The sequence below is a fragment of the Ylistrum balloti genome, unplaced genomic scaffold (genome assembly GCF_031769215.1).
Source record: "Ylistrum balloti isolate Yb309-2 unplaced genomic scaffold, AGI_CSIRO_Ybal_v1 Utg371394, whole genome shotgun sequence".
NCBI classification, from domain to species: Eukaryota; Metazoa; Mollusca; class Bivalvia; order Pectinida; family Pectinidae; genus Ylistrum; species Ylistrum balloti.
In genome coordinates this window covers 546582-568572 of record NW_026782734.1, presented here as the reverse complement: position 1 = coordinate 568572, position 21991 = coordinate 546582, and the positions used below count along the sequence as shown (strand labels likewise).

At 34.4% G+C, this 21991-nt stretch overlaps 1 protein-coding gene across 2 annotated transcripts in view; it reads right to left on the bottom strand.

Moving 5' to 3' along the window:
• Positions 1–21991, bottom strand: part of LOC132562336 (protein numb-like) — a 46102-nt gene that overhangs the window by 18599 nt on the left and 5512 nt on the right. For both annotated transcript variants that reach the window (XM_060227073.1, XM_060227074.1), the window contains exons 2-4: positions 17845–17979; positions 13744–13818; positions 6023–6100 (exon numbers count right to left, since the gene is read on the bottom strand). In XM_060227073.1, the coding sequence (XP_060083056.1) occupies positions 6023–6100; positions 13744–13818; positions 17845–17973 (282 nt within the window). In that variant the 5' untranslated portion in view covers positions 17974–17979. The remainder of the gene's footprint in view (positions 1–6022; positions 6101–13743; positions 13819–17844; positions 17980–21991) is intronic.

Sequence of the window (21991 nt, the reverse complement as noted above, 5' to 3'; positions counted from 1 at the left end):
GGTGTGGGTGTAGGGCAATGGATGAAGGTATATGGGTGAGACAACGGGTAAAGATGTGGGTGCAGGGCAATGACTGAAGGTATATGGGTGAAACAATGGGTAAAGGTGTGGGTGTAGGGCAATGGATGAAGGTATATGGGTGAGACAACGGGTAAAGATGTGGGTGTAGGGCAATGACTGAAGGTATATGGGTAAGACAATGGGTAACGGTGTGGGTGTAGGGCGATGACTGAAGGTATATGGGTGAGACAATGGATAAAGGTGTGGGTGTAGGGCAATGACTGAAGGTCTATGGGTGAGACAATGGGTAAAGATGTGGGTGTAGGGCAATGGATGAAGGTGTGGGGCAAAGGACGAAAGTTTTTGAGTGGGGCGATGGTTGAAGGTGCAAGGTGGAGCAAAGAATGAAGGAGTGGGGGTCTCGAAAATTACGTTAACATTACCATTACTACATATAATCAGTATTTGGGTCTCACGTCTAATAAAAATGTTCAGCAGAGGAAATGACATTGTGGTTTCAAAGTGTTCACATTGTCAAGCCACGGAACTTTAAGGTTTTAGCAATTGACTGAGCGATTCATATACAAGAATCCATAAGAAAACATTATACAAGACCCATGTAAGATTAAACAATGGGCATCATATCTACGCCTTATTGTGTTGCAGCAAAAACAAATTGCTAAGGTTGTCATCTGTATTCCAGTAACACAGCCTTCTAACATGCATATGGCAGCACATGTTAAAGATGCTATCTCATCTGCTTCTAAAAGTAACCTTTCCTTGTATTGGTAAAAATGGCAGAAGTCCAACAGCCTTTACGTGTGGGTTGATCTCACAATCAAAAACAAATGCCTGCACCATTACAATTCCACTTGACATTCATGAGGGTAGGACTGCTGCATGACCTTGTCACACCAGAGCAACATGTACTTATATGACCAGAAGAATGGCATGCTGTCCTCAACTAGACATCAGTATCAATCGTCTGTGGCACTGACTTGTACAGGGACCAATCTCCTGGTACAAAACCAGGCCAGGGATGTGAACCATCAATTCTGTTGCATTTACAACTTCAAGAGCCAGGTAGCAATTCTACTGAACTAGAAATGAATATGGATAGGTTCTTCCAACAATCTCACGACAATGTATCTCACTCACAATCAATTTCAGCATCCAACCCTACAAACCAAACATTCATATCTTATCTAAGTTAGCGAAGTATTATTGGATACAGCTCTAATTAAAATGTCTGCCATCATTTATTTATTTCAATTTTCAAAAGTATGCACAATTTGAAATTGTGTGTGGTCTGTGATGTTCACCCATTCATTACACAATTTCAAGACTTGCCTTGAAATTCTGACCCGTATTATAGTATATCATGATGGCAGAGGAAAACAAGAGAAAAATTTTTTGATTTACAAATGAAAAGACTCTCAAATAACAACAACTGGAAATATCTGCCCGATGATAACTAAAACCTCCTTCAGATGGTCCTAAACAACCAATTAAAATTGTCAATCTTGCCTACAAGTTTTAAAAAATGGAGAACATAATGTCACATTTTCTCAAATATACATCTAAAAGACTGCTGGCAATAAATTTTTGCAAGGGAAACTGCAACAAGTTTAAAAGAAATCTGGAAAAAATTCCTGATTTCCATGGCCAAAAGATATTTAAAGCAGAGATATCAGTTAAAGTATCCATGCGTGACAATATTCCGTGGAGAATAAAGGAATTCACAACATATTTAGCTGATAGGGCATATAAACTTTCTTGGAACTGATCATGATTAAGTTTTTAAGAAAACATTTGTCAGTGTAAGATTTTGATCAAACATATCATATACCATAAATTCTGTAACTATGACGACAATCTGAACAAACATTATTTAGACTTCCGTGTTCACACAAGCCAGTTTCAAAGACAAAATTTTAAAGCTGACTCAAGTTTATGTAATGAAGTTTATTTTGCTGGCAGGACTTTCCTGAACTGTGTTAGTGTCATTTTTTCTGATCCTGCATTATTTAATTGGTGTGCCTTCCTTCCACAGCGCTTCAGGCTCCAAGTCATGGGGGTCACCGGTTGGAATCATATATCACACAGCTGTAGTGTCCTTAGGCAAAAGACAATATCTATAAAATACTTTGAACTTGTTCCAAGTATTTTTACAATAAACCCCTTTTGCCTATAGAAAACTACATATAACACAGCAAGAATAATCAAACCCATGATCCCACACACGGCAATAAATGGTTAATGATGACGGCAGACATCGAACACTTTTTTACTTCTCTATCTGACCCAAGACTTGCTGGGACTTGTAACTTATTGTAATGCAGACTGGTTCAATAACAGCTATATATCTCCAACACTGTTAAGACTCTCTGTACCAACCAGAGAAGATATGGTTAACCAACTACCTCTATCTACTATACTCAGTTCCTGTAGGTCCCTCTTTTACCATTACATAATGAACTTCTTCTAGAGATAGGACAGTCAGTACCCAAGGACAGGTGGATCAAATGCAGCCTGACTGACCCACCAAATCTCATGTATCATCAGTGGAATACCCTGATGAATTGACAATCGATATCCAAACAGAGCAGTCTCGCAGTTTACACAAGTTAAACCAGTGATAGATACAGCTGGTTATGTATGTAATCCTGATCCGAGAAGCCTTCCGAGTTAATGTTGACTGATTAATTAGACACAGCTAGCAATAACTGTGTCAATACTACATATAATCATGATCTTTACATCGTTATTCCATTCCAGGGATAACTCTGGTAACAGAGGATACTGTTACAGATTTCAACCATGAATTTAATAAACTACCCGTGTAATTCCAGTAATGACATAAGTCAATGTTCAATACATCTCGGCAGAGATACTTTATTTTATCAGCCAGTTCCTTAACTGACCTATCCTCTCACTTCCTGCTGTTAAACAGATGCTACAGAAGTAATACTGGCAGTGGTTTTTCTAAGAATCTTTTTGAGAATTAGGTTACACCTAACTATAAATTCATACATAATCAACAGCCATTTGAACAGCAGTCTACAAATCCCTAAACCTGCATGCTGCATCTTATTTCATTTGAATAGTAGCAACATTCAGAATATACACAAAAACTTGACATTCATCTTAAATTACTATATATATGAAAATAACAAAATTTATTGAATTAAGGAGCTATTGCACCTCCCCATCTAGGTTTTGACCTTTTTCACCATCAGTGTAGTCATTAAGATATTCCTCAGTAGCCTCCTTCAGTCTAAATATTTTCAAAGCATCCCCTGGATAAGTTATAAATGTACAATTCTAAGGTATGAGCAAATCTTTCCAGCATGTTGTTACAATAATCAATAAAATCATAAGAAAATACAATCATTACCATGACTCCATTAATTGTTAATTAATAGAACAATGGACTTTTTATAATTAGAAGTTTGGGTCCTTGATTTTTTTAAGAATGTGCCCGACAGCATTAACCTATCCTAAAAATTACACAGCTTCATCCTGCTCATACAGTTGGCTACCTGATCAAAGCACCAACAGCTGATGCCATGAAATAAATGTGCTGTTAGCCAAGTTAACGATTTACCTGGTCAGACTAAATATAGATGCTAATCAGTATGAGATCACCTGTTAATGAAACTGAATAAGCTATGCCTAGCCTTTGCACAGCACTGGGAAATTCATCATAAAATATTGATTAAATGAATATGCAAACAGTTGAATAATAATGTGACACCTAGAACCACACAGTTGACCAGTGGGTGAGGATGTCAGCAAATTCTGAGTTTTAAATTCAATGACAATGCTCATTTCGTCTTTTCGGCTTAGAACCTATATCTGGACTTTTTTTTATTTTTTCAAATCACTTTTATGTTTTGAACCTGAGTGAGGTAGAACTCGTAAAGAAGTTGTCATACATTAATATATTTGTGAAAAACAAACTCAAAATAGCCGTTTCGTGATGAAATAAGAATTATTCCAGATACTGACAAAGGCACCAACACAGCAAGGTTCCTGTCTTAATATATCTCTGTATGACCTTGTCGATACCTAATCATACGGCATTAATATCAGCTATGAAGAGAATCATAAAACTGTTGACGTCATCATTGATATCAGTATAAGTGTCATACGTAACATTGTAACTGGTGTTTCAGACTAAACACTGAGTAAGATTTGATAGTGTCATTGTCTATCTGATAAAAAATTGCATTTCATATTGACCATGACAGCCTGTTGTCAACTGTCAAGGGCTGCAGAATGGCAGCAGGCATGCCTGGATTCATATTTCGGATGGATCCCCACATACTCAATTAATATTTCGTATGAATCCCATCAAATTTATTTAATATTTTGGATGGATCCCCAAATACTCAATTATTACTTCGTATGAATCCCATCAAACTTATTTAATATTTTGGATGGATCCCCAAATACTCAATTATTATTTCGTATGAATCCCATCAAACTTACCCTGGGTATTTAATATTTTGGATGGATCCCCACATACTCAATTAATATTTCAGATAACTGATTCCATGAAGAACTTAACACTAATTCCAAAACAATCATTGTGAGAACAAATCCTATAGATTCTTACCGTACCTAGACTGATAAGAAACCTTTGTAATTGGGCGACAATGATTGAAGAGCACTATTGATCCAAGTGTAATATCTATAATACCAATTCACAGCCAGGCCTGCAAAATCCTCAAACAGAACAAGCAAGATGCAACACTAGATGGGTTTGGATTGTAACACATAGATCAAAATGGGCAAGCAATGATTATGCTTTCTGTGATGTCAAGAACATCTTTCTTTAGTGGAAATGGACTGGTTCATATTCCAATGAACATCAAGTCCTATAGGTCCTAGGTTCAGATTGATAAGAAGCTGTCACATTTTCTTTTCTTCTGTTACAATTAAATAGGATTAATTTCCTTTTCTTTTCATTTCTGATATAAAATTTTAGCCTTGTATGCAACTCAAAAGCAGTGATTTTTTATTCTGATATTTACAAATAAATAACATATGACAATTGTACATTTTGCTCCATGTGAAAACAAAAACCACTATGAAGTGAACAGCACTTGTCAAGAGCATGACTTTTGCCTATCATAAATGTGAAGTCTAACCAAAGAAATGAAATTAAATGACAAGAATGTAGGAGAAGATGAAGTTTACTGTGACAAAGATTTGACATACAAGTACATAATCCTGTACTAATATGGACCAAGATAAATTGCAAACACTCTATACATAATACATGACAAGGCATACAAACAGAGGCAATACTTCCAGCACTTTTAAGTAGAAAATTATGGATAAATTCTTCAAAAACAAGTTGTGGTTTTGGTTTACAGAGCCCCTACCGTTCACTCTATAGGAGGTACTTTATATTGTGTTGATGATATCAAGTATTACTATCATAATCTTTATTAGAATTGGTATGTGCCTAGTAGGTTTAAAAATAAATTCAAACTTAGCCAGGTTTACGTGTAAAAAGACTACGTGCTATTCAATATTCACGAACAGTTACTGGACTTTTTTTTTAGATTCCAAATAAAAATCTAAAACTTAACAAAATCTGTCTAAATAAGCTTTCCTTGTCTCTTACATGGAAATTAGTGACAATATTGACGCAACACAATGCAATGACCTTTGATATTATACTGTCGATGCTTGTCAAGGCTAAATTTCACTCTCAAGAAAAAAGACAGCAAGGAGGTGTTTCCTTTGTGTTCCTGTATAATTAGTGTCTGTAGCCTAACACCTAAGATATAGGTAACCTTGAAGCTTAACACTTCAGTAACATCACCCTGTGGTAAATAAACTAAAATTCAGACAACTGTTCTCAAACTATCTTCAACAATATGGTCTGATTATGCTACAAAAAGATTTCAGAGTTCATGGAAAGATATATTCTCGAATCGAAAGTCTATCTTTCAAGTTCTCTTATACAAATTTGTTGTAGACTTGGAGCTTTGACATGAATACCTACCTTGCTGATCTCGTCCACTACTCTAAGAGCATCACCAGAAACATAGAGGATAGCGCGCTGATACTTCCCTCGACATTGCTGTAAAAACAAAAGGTCAATAACATACAGGTACACAAATAACAATGAGCTGTTTATCATGTAAGAAAACAAACAAAATCTATTTTGCGTTACATAAGATAAGTAAAAAATGATTTTACCTTATCCAAGATCAGTAAAAACCGATTTTACCTTATCCAAGATCAGTAAAAACCGATTTTACCTTATCCAAGATCAAAAACCGATTTTACCTTATCCAAGATCAGTAAAAACCGATTTTACCTTATCCAAGATCCGTAAAAACCGATTTTACCTTATCCAAGATCAGTAAAAACCGATTTTACCTTATCCAAGATCAGTAAAAACCGATTTTACCTTATCCAAGATCAGTAAAAACCGATTTTACCTTATCCAAGATCAGTAAAAACCGATTTTACCTTATCCAAGATCAGTAAAAACCGATTTTACCTTATCCAAGATAAAAACCGATTTTACCTTATCCAAGATCAGTAAAAAACGATTTTACCTTATCCAAGATCAGTAAAAACCGATTTTACCTTATCCAAGATCAGTAAAAACCGATTTTACCTTATCCAAGATCCGAAAAACCGATTTTACCTTATCCAAGATCAGTAAAAACCGATTTTACCTTATCCAAGATCAAAAAACCGATTTTATCCTTATTTTACCTTATCCAAGATCAGTAAAAACCGATTTTACCTTATCCAACCGATTTTACCTTATCCAAGATCAGTAAAAACCGATTTTACCTTATCCAAGATCAGTAAAAACCGATTTTACCTTATCCAAGATCAGTAAAAACCGATTTTACCTTACATATAATTAGTAAAAACCAATTTTGCTTTAGAAAATAATTAGAAATAGATTTTGCTTTATATAAGATCAGTAAACGTTGACTTTACCTAACCTAACATGAGATTGGTAAAACAGGATTTGCTTAAAATCATGAAGAAAAAACCCTCACGATGAAGTGTGGTTAAAATCGAACAAGAGTGATTTTGGTCAACAAAGATTGTTGGTAATAAAACCATACTGACTAGTAAAACAAGTTGATTGAAAATGAAGAATGGTTTACAAAGTCGCTGATGATCATGATCAATCACGATGGAGCCCATAATGAAAAAATACAATGTACAGTAGAAAATCACTCAAGGTTAACTTGGGTCATTAAAACTTGATCATAAAATCGCACCGCAAGTTGATTGAAAATGAAACATCACCAACAGGGCAGACAATAACCAAAGATATACCTTGTACAATATCATGATATCAATAGACAACAATACACAAGGAAATTGTATATCATGTATTGTCACTGAAGTAAACACTATAATAATTTGGTCAGTTTTACTTAATTGCTGCTGAGAAGAAAGGAAAACAACGATTCGTTTTGTTTTTGTTTGCTTTACCCTGAAATTGTCGGAAAAATCATGCATATCTTCAAAAAAAATTTCTCTGGATTATGCAAATGTACTCAGGGCTACATATGTATAGATAGGATGCAAACGAAAGTTTACATCAATATCACTTGGTATTAGAGTCATGATAATTCTCGATGGAGACCCAGTGCTCAACATTTTACATAGCATGTGTATTGCCATATATTTCTATTGCATGTCTGCTCGGGTGAAATTTAATCAGTCGATAAAAAATAAACAATAGAAGAATAATCAAATACTTCGGAGACTGACGGAATATGTATTGTTCTACTAGACCCAAATCTCTGTTTCTAATAACTGGGTTAAAACATTTTGGGTGTAATAGCAGGATACTCCCTACTGCTTTCTGTCAGAACCTAATCAAATCATTGTTCCTGTATGTTGCCTGCATTTGCATTTAACTGCCAAATTGTATTTTCATTAATGGGTTGCAGAAGACATGGTGTTTCTCACAGACATGTAAAAGCATATCAGTACAAACTGTTTTAAAAGAGATTCCTCTCGAATTTTATAACATCAATCTAGTTAAGTGGGTGTTCTCAAGTCATCAGTGTTTATGTAGTATATCTATAGAAAGTTCTTCTTTTAGACGCAGGCTATATAACTAAAGCACGTACATATATTTATGAAAATTTATATTTGATAAATGAAAGAAAATGTAGACTCTAACAGGTTTGTGAGGGTTTTTTTTTAAAAAGAAGTGATGTTTTTGTGATTTCAAATCATCTGATACATGTAACGCGTATAACTGGCAATTGTACAAACTTGTAACATAGTATTATATCTTTATTTTGTTATCAGTTATTCCTACGCAGGGATTAAGACTAATCATTCTATAGATTTATGGATAAAAGTAGACTTAAAGAGTCTACTACATCCTGTTAGATTTTCTGGTCCAAAAGAAAATTTTATCATAAGCATCAGGATGTATTTCACACAGAATGTTCATCCTCCCATACGCTAACGAGGCTGATACAACACATCAGGAGGTTGAAACTGTTACAAGGACAATGAAACAGTATATGTTTGTATGTGGACCGTTATCAGTATTTATTGAATACATACAGTAATATGTATTGTGTAATATACCATGTCATTCAAGTTCAAATAAACAGATTATCAACATCATTTAATTGAAACTATCTAATATTAAGAACATTTATGAAAGAAATTCTATTTTCAGAAAAAAAACAAGATTGCACTTTATTGTTTTGCAGTGCTTAAATTTTAAATGCATATGCAAGAAAGAAATCTATTGTCATCTGTAGCAATTTATAAAAGGAGAGTAGTTCATCGACAGATCAAACGAAGATACAGCTTGATTTCATCTCTATATATAAATACGCTTTGGAGAGACATACTCAACAGTATATTGATCTTCAATGAAAAAGACTGCCAAGCTGAAAACATAAAACGGTTTTAGCCTACACATATTGCTGCGACTTTTACTGCATTCACAGTCTCTAAGGATTAGGTAACATTTCAATACAGTAATATAATATTGCTGATCTCAGTACAACTGGTAATGAGGTGCTTTGGAAATCTTTGGAACTCATTTAATTTTCATTGATAACTCCTACACCTTCGCAGATTTCTAAAGATCACCCACACCTAAACCTATGGATTATGGTCACCATAGCAATAACTATATTACAGGATTATCCCAGGCCAATGAATCTACCATAACAGTAGGGACTGTTTTTATCTTACTTAATATTTTCATCAATAATTTCCAATGACTGTGCCATCTCCAACAACAGTTGTGACTGAAGTAACTGTATCATAATCCTCTAATTCTACCATATCACAATCACCAGATTTGTCACCTTAGTAACTGTTTCATAATCTTCTAATTCTACCACATCACAGTCACCAGATTTGTCACCTTAGTAACTGTTTCATAATCTTCTAATTCTACCACATCACAATCACCAGATTTGTCACCTTAGTAACTGTATCATAATCCTCTAATTCTACCACATCACAATCACCAGATTTGTCACCTTAGTAACTGTTTCATAATCCTCTAATTCTACCATATCACAATCACCAGATTTGTCACCTTAGTAACTGTATCATAATCCTCTAATTCTACCACATCACAATCACCAGATTTGTCACCTTAGTAACTGTTTCATAATCTTCTAATTCTACCACATCAGTCACCAGATTTGTCACCTTAGTAACTGTTTTATAATCTTCTAATTCTACCACATCACAACCACCAGATTTGTCACCTTAGTAACTGTATCATAATCTTCTAATTCTACCACATCAGTCACCAGATTTGTCACCTTAGTAACTGTTTTATAATCTTCTAATTCTACCATATCACAATCACCAGATTTGTCACCTTAGTAACTGTATCATAATCCTCTAATTCTACCATATCACAATCACCAGATTTGTCACCTTAGTAACTGTATCATAATCTTCTAATTCTACCATATCACAATCACCAGATTTGTCACCTTAGTAACTGTATCATAATCCTCTAATTCTACCACATCACAATCACCAGATTTGTCACCTTAGTAACTGTTTTATAATCTTCTAATTCTACCACATCACAATATTTGTCATTAGTAACTGTTTCATAGGATTATCAGTCACCAGATTTGTCACCTTAGTAACTGTTTTATAATCTTCTAATTCTACCATATCACAATCACCAGATTTGTCACCTTAGTAACTGTATCATAATCCTCTAATTCTACCATATCACAATCACCAGATTTGTCACCTTAGTAACTGTATCATAATCTTTAATTCTACCATATCAAATTTTGTCACCTTAGTACTGTATCATAATCATTCTACAATCAAAATCACAGATTTGTCACCTTAGTAACTGTTTCATAATCCTCTAATTCTACCACATCACAATCACCAGATTTGTCACCTTAGTAACTGTTTCATAATCCTCTAATTCTACCACATCACAATCACCAGATTTGTCACCTTAGTAACTGTTTCATAATCCTCTAATTCTACCACATCACAATCACCAGATTTGTCACCTTAGTAACTGTTTCATAATCCTCTAATTCTACCACATCAGTCACCAGATTTGTCACCTTAGTAACTGTATCATAATCCTCTAATTCTACCATATCACAATCACTAGATTAGTCACCTTAGTAACTGTTTCATAATCTTCTAATTCTACCACATCAGTCACCAGATTTGTCACCTTAGTAACTGTTTCATAATCTTCTAATTCTACCACATCAGTCACCAGATTTGTCACCTTAGTAACTGTTTCATAATCTTCTAATTCTACCATATCACAATCACTAGATTAGTCACCTTAGTAACTGTTTCATAATCTTCTAATTCTACCATATCACAATCACCAGATTTGTCACCTTAGTAACTGTTTTATAATCTTCTAATTCTACCACATCACAATCACCAGATTTGTCACCTTAGTAACTGTATCATAATCCTCCAATTCTACCACATCACAATCACCAGATTTGTCACCTTAGTAACTGTTTCATAATCTTCTAATTCTACCACATCACAATAACCAGAGAAATTCTACAATCCTAAAATAATGACAATCTACAATCTCAAAGACTGCCACAACCATCCCTAATAACTACATGTACGGCTCGGTCTAGGCACCTCGACATGTATCTGGATTCAAATGCCACGGACAAGATTTAATGAAACATGGTGTACCAATACCAAAGGCAGAAGCCTTGATCTTGTTATCTTTGTGTAAGGTGACAAGTGAAGAGTTTGTTATTCAATGTGATGACTGCAACATGACAAGGAAAATACTGAACCAAAACAGTTAGGAATACAAATCTATTCAGCTTAGCAATAACTACAACACCACTACATGTGAAAATCAATCCTTTTTTTTCCCATTTTAAGCGATTTTGCTCCAATAAGGATGATTGGTACGGCAATGGAGTAACATGATTTATAAGAACATCTCCAGACAATATTTGTATCATAACTTAAAATTATCACCATGAGGAATATACTAAATATTCAGAACTATTGAAGAAAAACATTCATCACAGAAAATATTAATATTCCTAGTGTATTAGAAAATTTGTAAGAATACCTTTTGATGAAATCTATATCGGAAAATCTTGCAGAGGGAGTAAAATACTTCAGATATGTTTAAGATCAAAGAATATAGGATAACTTGAAAAAGAGTTTTTGCAAATGAAATCTGTCATTTTCCTTATATTGCCCTTGCTGGAATTTATGCTATACCTAAAGACCACAGAGCAGCAAACACTGAGAAACAAATCAAATCTGACTTATGTTGACTGCTCAGAACAAACAGGAAGTCAGATGTGATAGGCTTCAATGTAAAGCAGCAAAAATTAATATCAGATTAAGACAGAATATCGAGACACAGTCATCACAACTGACCCTTATCAAATTCTTGCCATACTGCTCCATATATATAATTGTGGCCTGAAAAATGGATGGTAACATCATTCAATAACTCAGTGTTTTGTAATGTTTTGATATTCCAATCTACTTTTTTGTAATACAGTCAACTCACTTTTCAGTATCATTCTGATACCATATTATGATATATGATGAAATATCAATAAATTTTTATTGTTTGTGATATCAGGTAAATGACTTTTTCAAACTGGACATATTAAACTCCCAAATTTTGATCAGATGAAAAATCTAACAATTTAGCAAATTTATTTTTCCTATTCATTTCTTGTAAATATTCAAAAGGATTTTTCACCATACTTCATGATAATTCTGTTATTATGTTTTCCCGAAAATGTTAAAAAAAATCATAAAAAATTATCTCCTAGCCACGTTTTCTATCCATTTTCACTTTGTCCTGACTGCTCGGTTACTGGCTTTCCTCAATCAAAGACACCTCTTATGTACATCTTTTATCATTATGGCAGAACATTATTTGTGTGTTGGTGGTATGACATATGGTAGAATTCTCAATTGCTCTGTCAGCACTACAGCATATCTTTACTTCAAGGACATTAAATATATTATTTTTAAACATACTGATTTTTTTTCCCCTTTTTAATTCCCCTATCATTATGGTTTTTATTGCCAATTTAAATATTTAAATCATTCAAAAGGGTTTTAATTGGTCAGTGTAGTGGTTTAGAATTCAGATAAATAGTAATATAATTAACATTTCTTAAAATTTCACTAGAAAGGACTTTGCTGCAGGAAATGGTAAATAACATTATTTTCGCTAGAAGCAATGTATCCACGTAATTTTACTGTTTTGTTATCTATACGTCCAATTAATGACACACTTTAGGGCTCTTGTGGTTGAAAATGAAACAGGTTTTATGACATGTCACTTTTACATGAATTGACTTGCGTTTACATGATTAATTTCAACCATTAACAAAAATTACTATATGATCCTACCACTATAAATACAAAACATAAAACTGATGTTGGAGCTAGTTATGTCAGAGTGGGTGGGAATAACCATGTGTTCTGAAATCGCATTTCATCAGAAGTTCCCTCTGAATCAGGTGTTGTTACATGTTTGGTATTTCCTCAGGTGTTGTTACATGTCTGGTATTTCCCCAGGTGTTGTTACATGTTTGGTATTTCCTCAGGTGTTGTTATATGTTTGGTATTTCCTCAGGTGTTGTTACATGTTTGGTATTTCCTCAGGTGTTGTTATATGTTTGGTATTTCCCCAGGTGTTGTTACATGTTTGGTATTTCCTCAGGTGTTGTTATATGTTTGGTATTTCCCCAGGTGTTGTTACATGTTTGGTATTTCCCCAGGTGTTGTTATATGTTTGGTATTTCCCCAGGTGTTGTTATATGTTTGGTATTTCCCCAGGTGTTGTTATATGTTTGGTATTTCCCCAGGTGTTGTTACATGTTTGGTATTTCCCCAGGTGTTGTTATATGTTTGGTATTTCCTCAGGTGTTGTTATATGTTTGGTATTTCCCCAGGTGTTGTTACTGGTTTGGAACAATTTTCCCATTCCACAGGTGATATCATAATTTCAATTTCAAATGTTTTTAATTTCATACCATACTTCTGCAGAGTTTGATAACATAAATAACACAAGATCAGTGTGACCTTCATAACTAATAGGAATGCCATGACCTTCAAAACTAGAAACATGACGTTCTTATCTTTAAAACTATTAGGCTGTTATGATTTTCAGAACTATTAGGTTGTCATTACCAGTGTGTTCACATACAACCGAGACCTGTAGATTGATGATGTACTCACTGATTTTAATGTTTTCACAGCCTCTTCGCATACTTGCATTCCACGTGACTCAAACACTTCAAGGCAACCTAGGTACTGAAATAGAAAAGTAGAAACCGTTATATACATAGATCACAGCACTGCTAAACACCACACAACTCCACTCATGTACAAATCACACTCGGTCATGAACAAGATTGCATGTATGAAATAATAAGTTAATATTAATGCAGAACAACCAATGTAAGTTTTGGAAAAACGACATTTATGCTGTAATTAATGTCAATCATACAAATAAGACTGCCAGCACAACACCGCCAGCAAAAGATAATTACTGATAAAAACTTGTCAAAATTTAAAGATTTCAAGAAATATTTGACTGCGCCATTCAACAAATGTAAACAGACAGTTGTGCATTTACATCAAAATAAATAAAGCTAATAAAATATGCAGTCTACTCAACCATTGTCATTATTGTCAATCATAAAATACTGGATGATTTTTTTAAAAAATATACTTCATACAAATTTATATAAAGTTAAACATGTACATCATAACGAACACAGATAACAAAATACAATGCTGCAAGTCCAAAATGAATAATTCTAGAGAGTGAATTCTTTCCAACATTTCATCTAATCATACTTCTGGGTGAACCTCAGCCTGTTTTGTTCTTTATTGCTTATAAATATGTAAATATGGACCATACAACAGTGTAATGCAAACAAAGACAATAACATTATCGAACATGATGATAGGAAGGAGAAACGATTGTCTTTGTTATATTAAGTTAAAGGCAAAGACTGCAAGAACAATCTACAGGAAGTTGATTACAAGCACTTCTGATTGTCTCCTTGAATCACTCATAATGAGACACTATTCCCAGCTATACCATCAACACTGGTACGCCATGATTTTATGTTCACATGAAGCTATCACCTAGTGACATTGACAATGTTATAGTTATCTACAGCTATCAGGAATTTCTACATGAATATTAAGAGATGGTTTTGCTGCATCATTTCCAGCAGATTAGGATCAATCGCTGGCAGAAAAATATCATTTGAAGGTGTCAATTACACCAAGCAATAAGCCGGTATGTCAAACCATTTCCTCCAGACTTACTTAATACATGATGCTGAATAACTGTAATAGTAATAGATATGAGTAGGCTTATCACCATGCGTGGGGTTATTGCCAGATAAATACAGAAATCTTAAAATTCATGTACAATGACGCAACAGTCAATACACATTCTCTATGAATTTTGTATTTAAAAGTTGTTCAGGTTAGTTCGGAGGTGTCAGACATTTACTAATAACAAGTCATGGCAAGAATATGAAATAAGAAAGGGCAAAACATTAACATCCCAAAATTAAGGCTTCATCAAAATGTCAGTGATGACTAACATGTGATTTCTTAAATTCATATCTCTATATACACCGACGTCAGTGACGACTAACATGTGATTTCTTCATTCATATCTCTATTTACTGACGTCAGAGACGACTAACATGTGATTTCTTCAATTCATATCTCTATATACAATGACGTCAGAGACGACTAACATGTGATTTCTTAAACTCATATCTCTATATACACCGACGTCAGAGACGACTAACATGTGATTCCTTCATTCATATCTCTATATACTGACATCAGAGACGACTAACGTGTGATTCCTTCATTCATATCTCAATATACTGATGGCTCATATCTCTATATATACTGACAATCGGACTGAGGCTCCGAAATAGCAAAGTACGTAAAATGTCTCTATAATAAACCATCCCAAAATGCATAAGGGGAAAAAGTCTGGGTTTTCCCACTATTTGGGAAGGGGCCATTTGATCTCATTTAGAGAAAAATTATCAGTCACAAAGATCGAGGGAAAATGATAAGTCAGAAAGAAAATTTTAGACGTAAACTATATATTTTAGAAATTTGGCAATCAATTGAGATTGGAACTCATATTTAGCCTCACAGAGCTCCAAGAAACACACTTAATTTCATTTAAGAATTTAGTATTGGTAACATCAGTTATAACACACACATCAACAAGGAAATATTCATATACAGTGTGCCAACATGACTGAGTATGATTTAGGGATATACAACAAAAAAATCTATACTTTTGACATACATATCTGGTGAAATATATGCTATTCCAATCTATACCTGATATATGACCTAAATGGCTGACAAATTCACCACAGAATACCATTAACTGCTGAACGGCCTAAATCATCATGATCATCCATTCTTAATGAGATGATATTGGAGCCAGGATTATTTTGTATGGGATCTGAACATGTGTACCACCATGCCTGCTGTGTCAGCACCACATCACAGGCTCTAACAGTAGGTTCTTTCTGATCTACACCAACAATAACATATGCTTTCACACCAATGAAATTAGGCTGATGTTTACTAATTTCCTAAAAACTGAACCATGGTAAATGGTAATGAATTCATTTCATCACTTCAAACATAAAATCACAAGCTCATTACACATATGAACACTTCTGGTGATAGGGGTATTAGTCTCCAACCAATAACAAAATTTTGGACGAGACTTTTTAAATGGAAGAAAAACAAGACTTGGGAATAATGCTGGCATTTATATTGGAATTGTGGAATTCAACACAATACAGCAAACCAAAAATGCATTTCATGACCTTTCAAAGCAAGTAACTACTTGAATTGCATGTCATTATTTTCACTAAATGTTCTCATCTTTGGAAAATATTTCTCTTTTTACCAAGTCATGAGACTGTGAAATGTAACTTTTAATGAAGAGCTGAGAGTTAATGAGAAAGGCTATGCTCAAATAGGGTCTACTTCACAAGCCAAGACTGTCATTCAAAATTTGTTATCTTACTGTGGACCCCAACCAGGAATAAAACCTTGGTTAGGGATGCTTAGGTCTCTGTGTCATGGACCAAGCAAGGCCCAGAATCCTTTTCTTAAGGTGTTTCGGCCATGCCTTCGCATTAAATTGTATACTCAACATTAAACCATGCCCAGCCATATTAGATCTGTATGTAATTAGGTTGAACCATGTCCTGGGTTTTCATGATCATGTAATGAGGGTGGGCCATGTCTTGGGCTTGGGTTAGTATTGTTAGGGTGCAGCCTTAACTGAGTTTAGGTCAACATTTTAGATTGGACCACGTCCTGGGTTTTGGTCAATGTTGTAAGGGGTACACCCTTATCTGAGTTTAGGTCAGCATTTTAGATTGGACCACGTCCTGGGTTTTGGTCAATGTTGTAAGGGGTACACCCTTAACTGAGTTTAGGTAAGCATTTTAGATTGGACCACGTCCTGGGTTTTGGTCAGCTTTGTAAGGGGTGCACCCTTATCTAAGTTTAGGTCAGCATTTTAGACTGGACTACGTCCTGGGTTTTGGTCAGCTTTGTAAGGGGTGCAGCCTTAACTGAGTTTAGGTCAGCATTTTAGATAGGACCATGTCCTGGGTCTCAGTCAGCATGCCAGGTTTGACCATGTCCTAGGATTCGTGAGCGCTTGTGGGAGGGTAGGGGATTGGTAGCATGATCTGGGCTAGCTCTTCAGATTGCTAAGTCTATTCCTCGTCAGATAAAAGGATCATTTAGGCTGACCTTTCACTCCCCATGAACAGGAAACTTTCATATATGAGATGTTATCTTCCACTATAGATCTGATTGTTCTGCCCAAGTCAGCCCCATGGGGATCAGCTGATTCCTCAGAAACGATCTATATCTTTATCTCCCTACAACAACCTTGATGACTACTAATATGGAAAAGTGTTTATTTTAGAAAGACAATTAAACTACTGCAGAAGAGTTTTTCATTCATCGGATGTTTATTGTCACCATTTAATATCCTCATTTGTAATAATATGAAAGTGAAAATTTTTCAACTTTTATTTTAAATTATCTGAATGCTTCTTCAGCTTTTATTTAAATCAATTTTGACAGTTTGTGGATTAAAAGTACTCATGAAACAATAAAAACCCAGGAAAATTTAAGATTTTACAGTAACGAAAAACAAACAAATCATTCTGAAAAACAAATTCTGTGAGGCTTTTGAGAATGAATCAGGTACTCTACATGTGGCATGACTATCACATCAATACTTACCCTAACTTGAAAGCTGCATGTGCCATCGCGCACCTTCTTTTCATCTTCCTGCCATTGGTGAGGTTTTGAACATTCTGGAACATGTGGTTTCTTTTTCCGAAAACTGAGTCTCCTCTTTATAGACTCCATCGTGACCTGATAAAGTACAAAATTTGAGAATTAGATGATGACAAACTGTGGAACTATTCTCATAATTCTCCATTCAGAATCCACTGTCACAGCGAGACACCATGATCGTTATCATGCATGGGGTTTTACTCCTTATATTCTGTTTTAGTGAACAATTCAGGATCATGAATCAAACATAGGTGAGAGATCAAATATTACATTTTGAATTCCAGACCTTATGTATGTATGCTGCATTGATTGTTTTTCAATCTTTTTTCAGTTTTATCAAAAACTTGGAGCAAAAATCTCCTGTTTTCATTTAGTTTTGTATGGAAAAACCACTTATGGAATGCAAAACTGATCAGTTCTGTACAAGGTAACTATTCTCATTGTACTTATCTCCAAAAATGTTTACATACATGTGGAGTTACACGTAAACTGCTGTTAAAATTAAATAAAACAATACATCCGACCTGCTAACTGTCTAGACTACAGTAAATGATAAACAACAGACTCCATACCAGCACATGTTTTGATATGTACCACAACTGGCTTCCGATGAAAGTAAAAACAGGAAGATATGTATTCTATTGCCTTATATTTGTTACCTTGTTACACTGACAGTAAATGTATACATCATAACTTTCTATGACATCATACTTCTCCCAGGGCTATTTTTCACTAAATTGGGAGAGTGGCATTCTTCTTTCATTTTGGGAAGAAAATAAGTGAACTGGTAAAATTTTCTGGAGTTTATTGCAAATTTTGGGAATTTGACATAAATATGAAATTTCAATATGGAATGGGCCCATCATCAACCCCTAAAAACCCTTTAATAAATGCATTGATTTCTCAATAGGTCCACTGTTAACAAGTGGTCAAAATCTCCTTCACCAACTACCCATCACAATCCATTTCAAATACCCTTTTATATGTACCGCTGACAATGACATAGCCATCTGCATTGTACATCATATAGAGACGTACAAAACACTCCCTGATACTGATTTCTACAACATCATGTTTCTGCTTTTCATACAAACAGCACTCTGTTCTCATTCACATGCAATACTGCAAGCTCAAAGAGTCCCAAACCATCCAGCTAGAACATGATCCTGATCAGTATTGGGATAACTACCAGACATCTAAAAATATGTCTTAGTCTGAATGGAAAAAAATCTCACTCCTTGAATTTACATGTAAGCATGAAAAAATGGTATTTTAATACATGCTTGCATGAAACCTACTTTTTTCCACAACGGTGTTCAATACACACCCAGCATTGCGGGTAACTTTTCCCTGATTTGATTATTTCAGAGAGTCATTTTTCTCCTGTTGGATCTCTTCTGCCAAAAGCTGGAATTAGTTTAGCCGGCGAGAAAAAGTCAGTGAATCTGAACAGTTTGTAGAATTTAAAGGCCTGAATTAAACTGCTTGCAGAGTATATCGTACAAGCTGTCAATGCACATCTAGAACTCCAACTGTAAGTAATTTCATTTGAATTGTATTGTACATATCAGGGTACATGAAATGATTGAATTAACATTTAAGTCATAAACATATATTATTCAAACACCTTATTCAAGGTTAGTCATAACTATAGAATAGAAATTCAATGCTCTATTAGTGGGCAGATTTGTTTTCTTAATTGAATTGAAAGTGACTTTAAAAGTAAAACAGGAAATATACAGCTACAGGTGTTCAAGAGTCATCACTGATTTTAATCAACCAAGGTCAGAGGTCAGGGAAGATTTGGATTTTAAAATGATGTTTTCCTTATTGCTACAAGTCTATATGAAAACAAGAACGGAATACGATACAATTTTGCCAGAATCAAGGTCAATGGCAAAAGATCGGATATCAAGATGTCATTAAGATGGTCAATGTTGTTGACCATATCTTAAAGGTCAGAAGTTCAGAGAGTATCAACAGACTTGTCCTTTTTTCCTTCAACTATTAACAACAAGACTTATATCAATCACTAATTTGTTTTCTAACTTAAAGCTTGTAATTTACAATACCACATCATATACTTTAATGCATATTAACTGCATTTATAATCCAAATTCATAGTATACCACTTTGTTTAATCAAGCTATAGTTTCATATCTTCTATCTCATTATATTAACATGTGTACCATTTACAACACCCTATCATTTTTCACTACTTAGCACTTTGTAATGCATTATACGTGTACATGTAACTTGATGATTGTGTTGACTGGCTGTGACTGGGTGCAACGTAAACACTTCATTCAATAATCCAGAGGATGGGCCAGTACATGGATAAACATATGTACTGGTACAAAAATATATTGTTGAAATTTTAAAAACTCACTGAAAATTACAAACTGATAAATATTCTCAGACGAAATGGGTCTGCGCTGGTACAGTGCCTGTAAATTTTTAAGTTAAACTCTAGTCTTTTGTTTTACAAAGTATATACAGCAATAAAGGTACATGGATATCACCAGGGAACATGGCTTTCAAGGACTTGAATTATTGATGATACTTGTATCAAACTCATTCTAAAAGGCACCACGCCGTATCAGTTATGGCCAAAGGTTAACACTTCGACTGGCGTTTTTTTTGTTCACTGACCAAACTGGACCTTAGAAACCTAACAGCCAATACAGAGGTTGGGGTTGGGGGTGATGAGATTTGTTCAGTAATTTGATCAATATATACTTTATGTTTAAAGCTTCTTTTAATTTCTAGGTTTAGCTGTAGAGGAATATTTTACATAAATCCATCTTGTGATATGTATCAGGTGTCCTTTTTTGACAGTTTTGTCTAGCATTTGTTTGTGAAATGTTTTTTTATCATTTGACAAGTCTGCTGTGCTTTGTAACTCATAGCCATTCTTAAAAATGCATGTTTATGAATAATACCCTCAGGAGACGTAGGATTATCCTGATAGATGGACTGGGAAAGCACAGACCAAAATATACGTAAAGTTATGTGATTCTGTCTAAAAAAGATGGGAGTAAAGTAGGTTTTAACAACCAGATAATATATATACCTGACTAGTATTCACAGTGACCTGAATAATAGAGACATGTATGTAAGTATAACTGCTGTGTGTATATATACAATAATTACAGACATTTTTAAAATCATAATTGAAAATATAAGGCAAGCCATATTTGTAGATAACAATTTTTGTTATAAAAGAAATCCATTCATGTTTAAACATATTAAAAATAGGTAACATCACACATAGATAGTTCAAAAGTGGCACTCTGTATTTGGCCATATATAAGTATACACCTACATCATTCAAATTGAAAATACTGTATATAATATTTGAAAATCCAGGAGTCACTGTATACATTAATATTTTGGAAATGGTGTTTATTGTGTATTTAAAAATAAATCCATGTTCATAAAAGTGACAATTCCATGAAGTACCTTACCCATCTCAGGTACTTACACAGCAATACACAAACTGACACAGTTAGGAGAAAACTTCCTCCAAGTACAACAGCCAACATATGTATACATATATTGATTACCTAGAGGTACTCAAGTACTTTTGGTAGATCCATCCAAAACAGTACAGATTGTAAGTTACAATAATATACTTACTCTTCCTGATTTTGGTTGGTTCATGTTCTTATTAAGTCCCATGATTGTGAACACTGTATATATATGTAAATGTCTGAGAATGACCAAACACAGGTTAGACTTCCTTGAGACCTAGTGAGCAACTGATCTCTATCACATATTCTCTAGAATGTGTAATGCATTGGGACTCGGCCCACTCACTGAAATATGGATCAACACTGAGGATGACTAATTCCGCGGAACATGTATCCATTACACTCTACTGACTGGTATATACAGCCATTCATACCTGTACAATGGGTGACACACCTGTACCAACGCATGCAAGAAATAAATACACAGGTATTTTATAAACATACATGTGTTTGTGTTTCGACAGTTATTTTTTGTATTGCACAAATCAATTTTGTATGAAGTTCTGATAATTGCAGCTTCATGTATTTATAATACAAGTGATTTAATTTCATTGCAA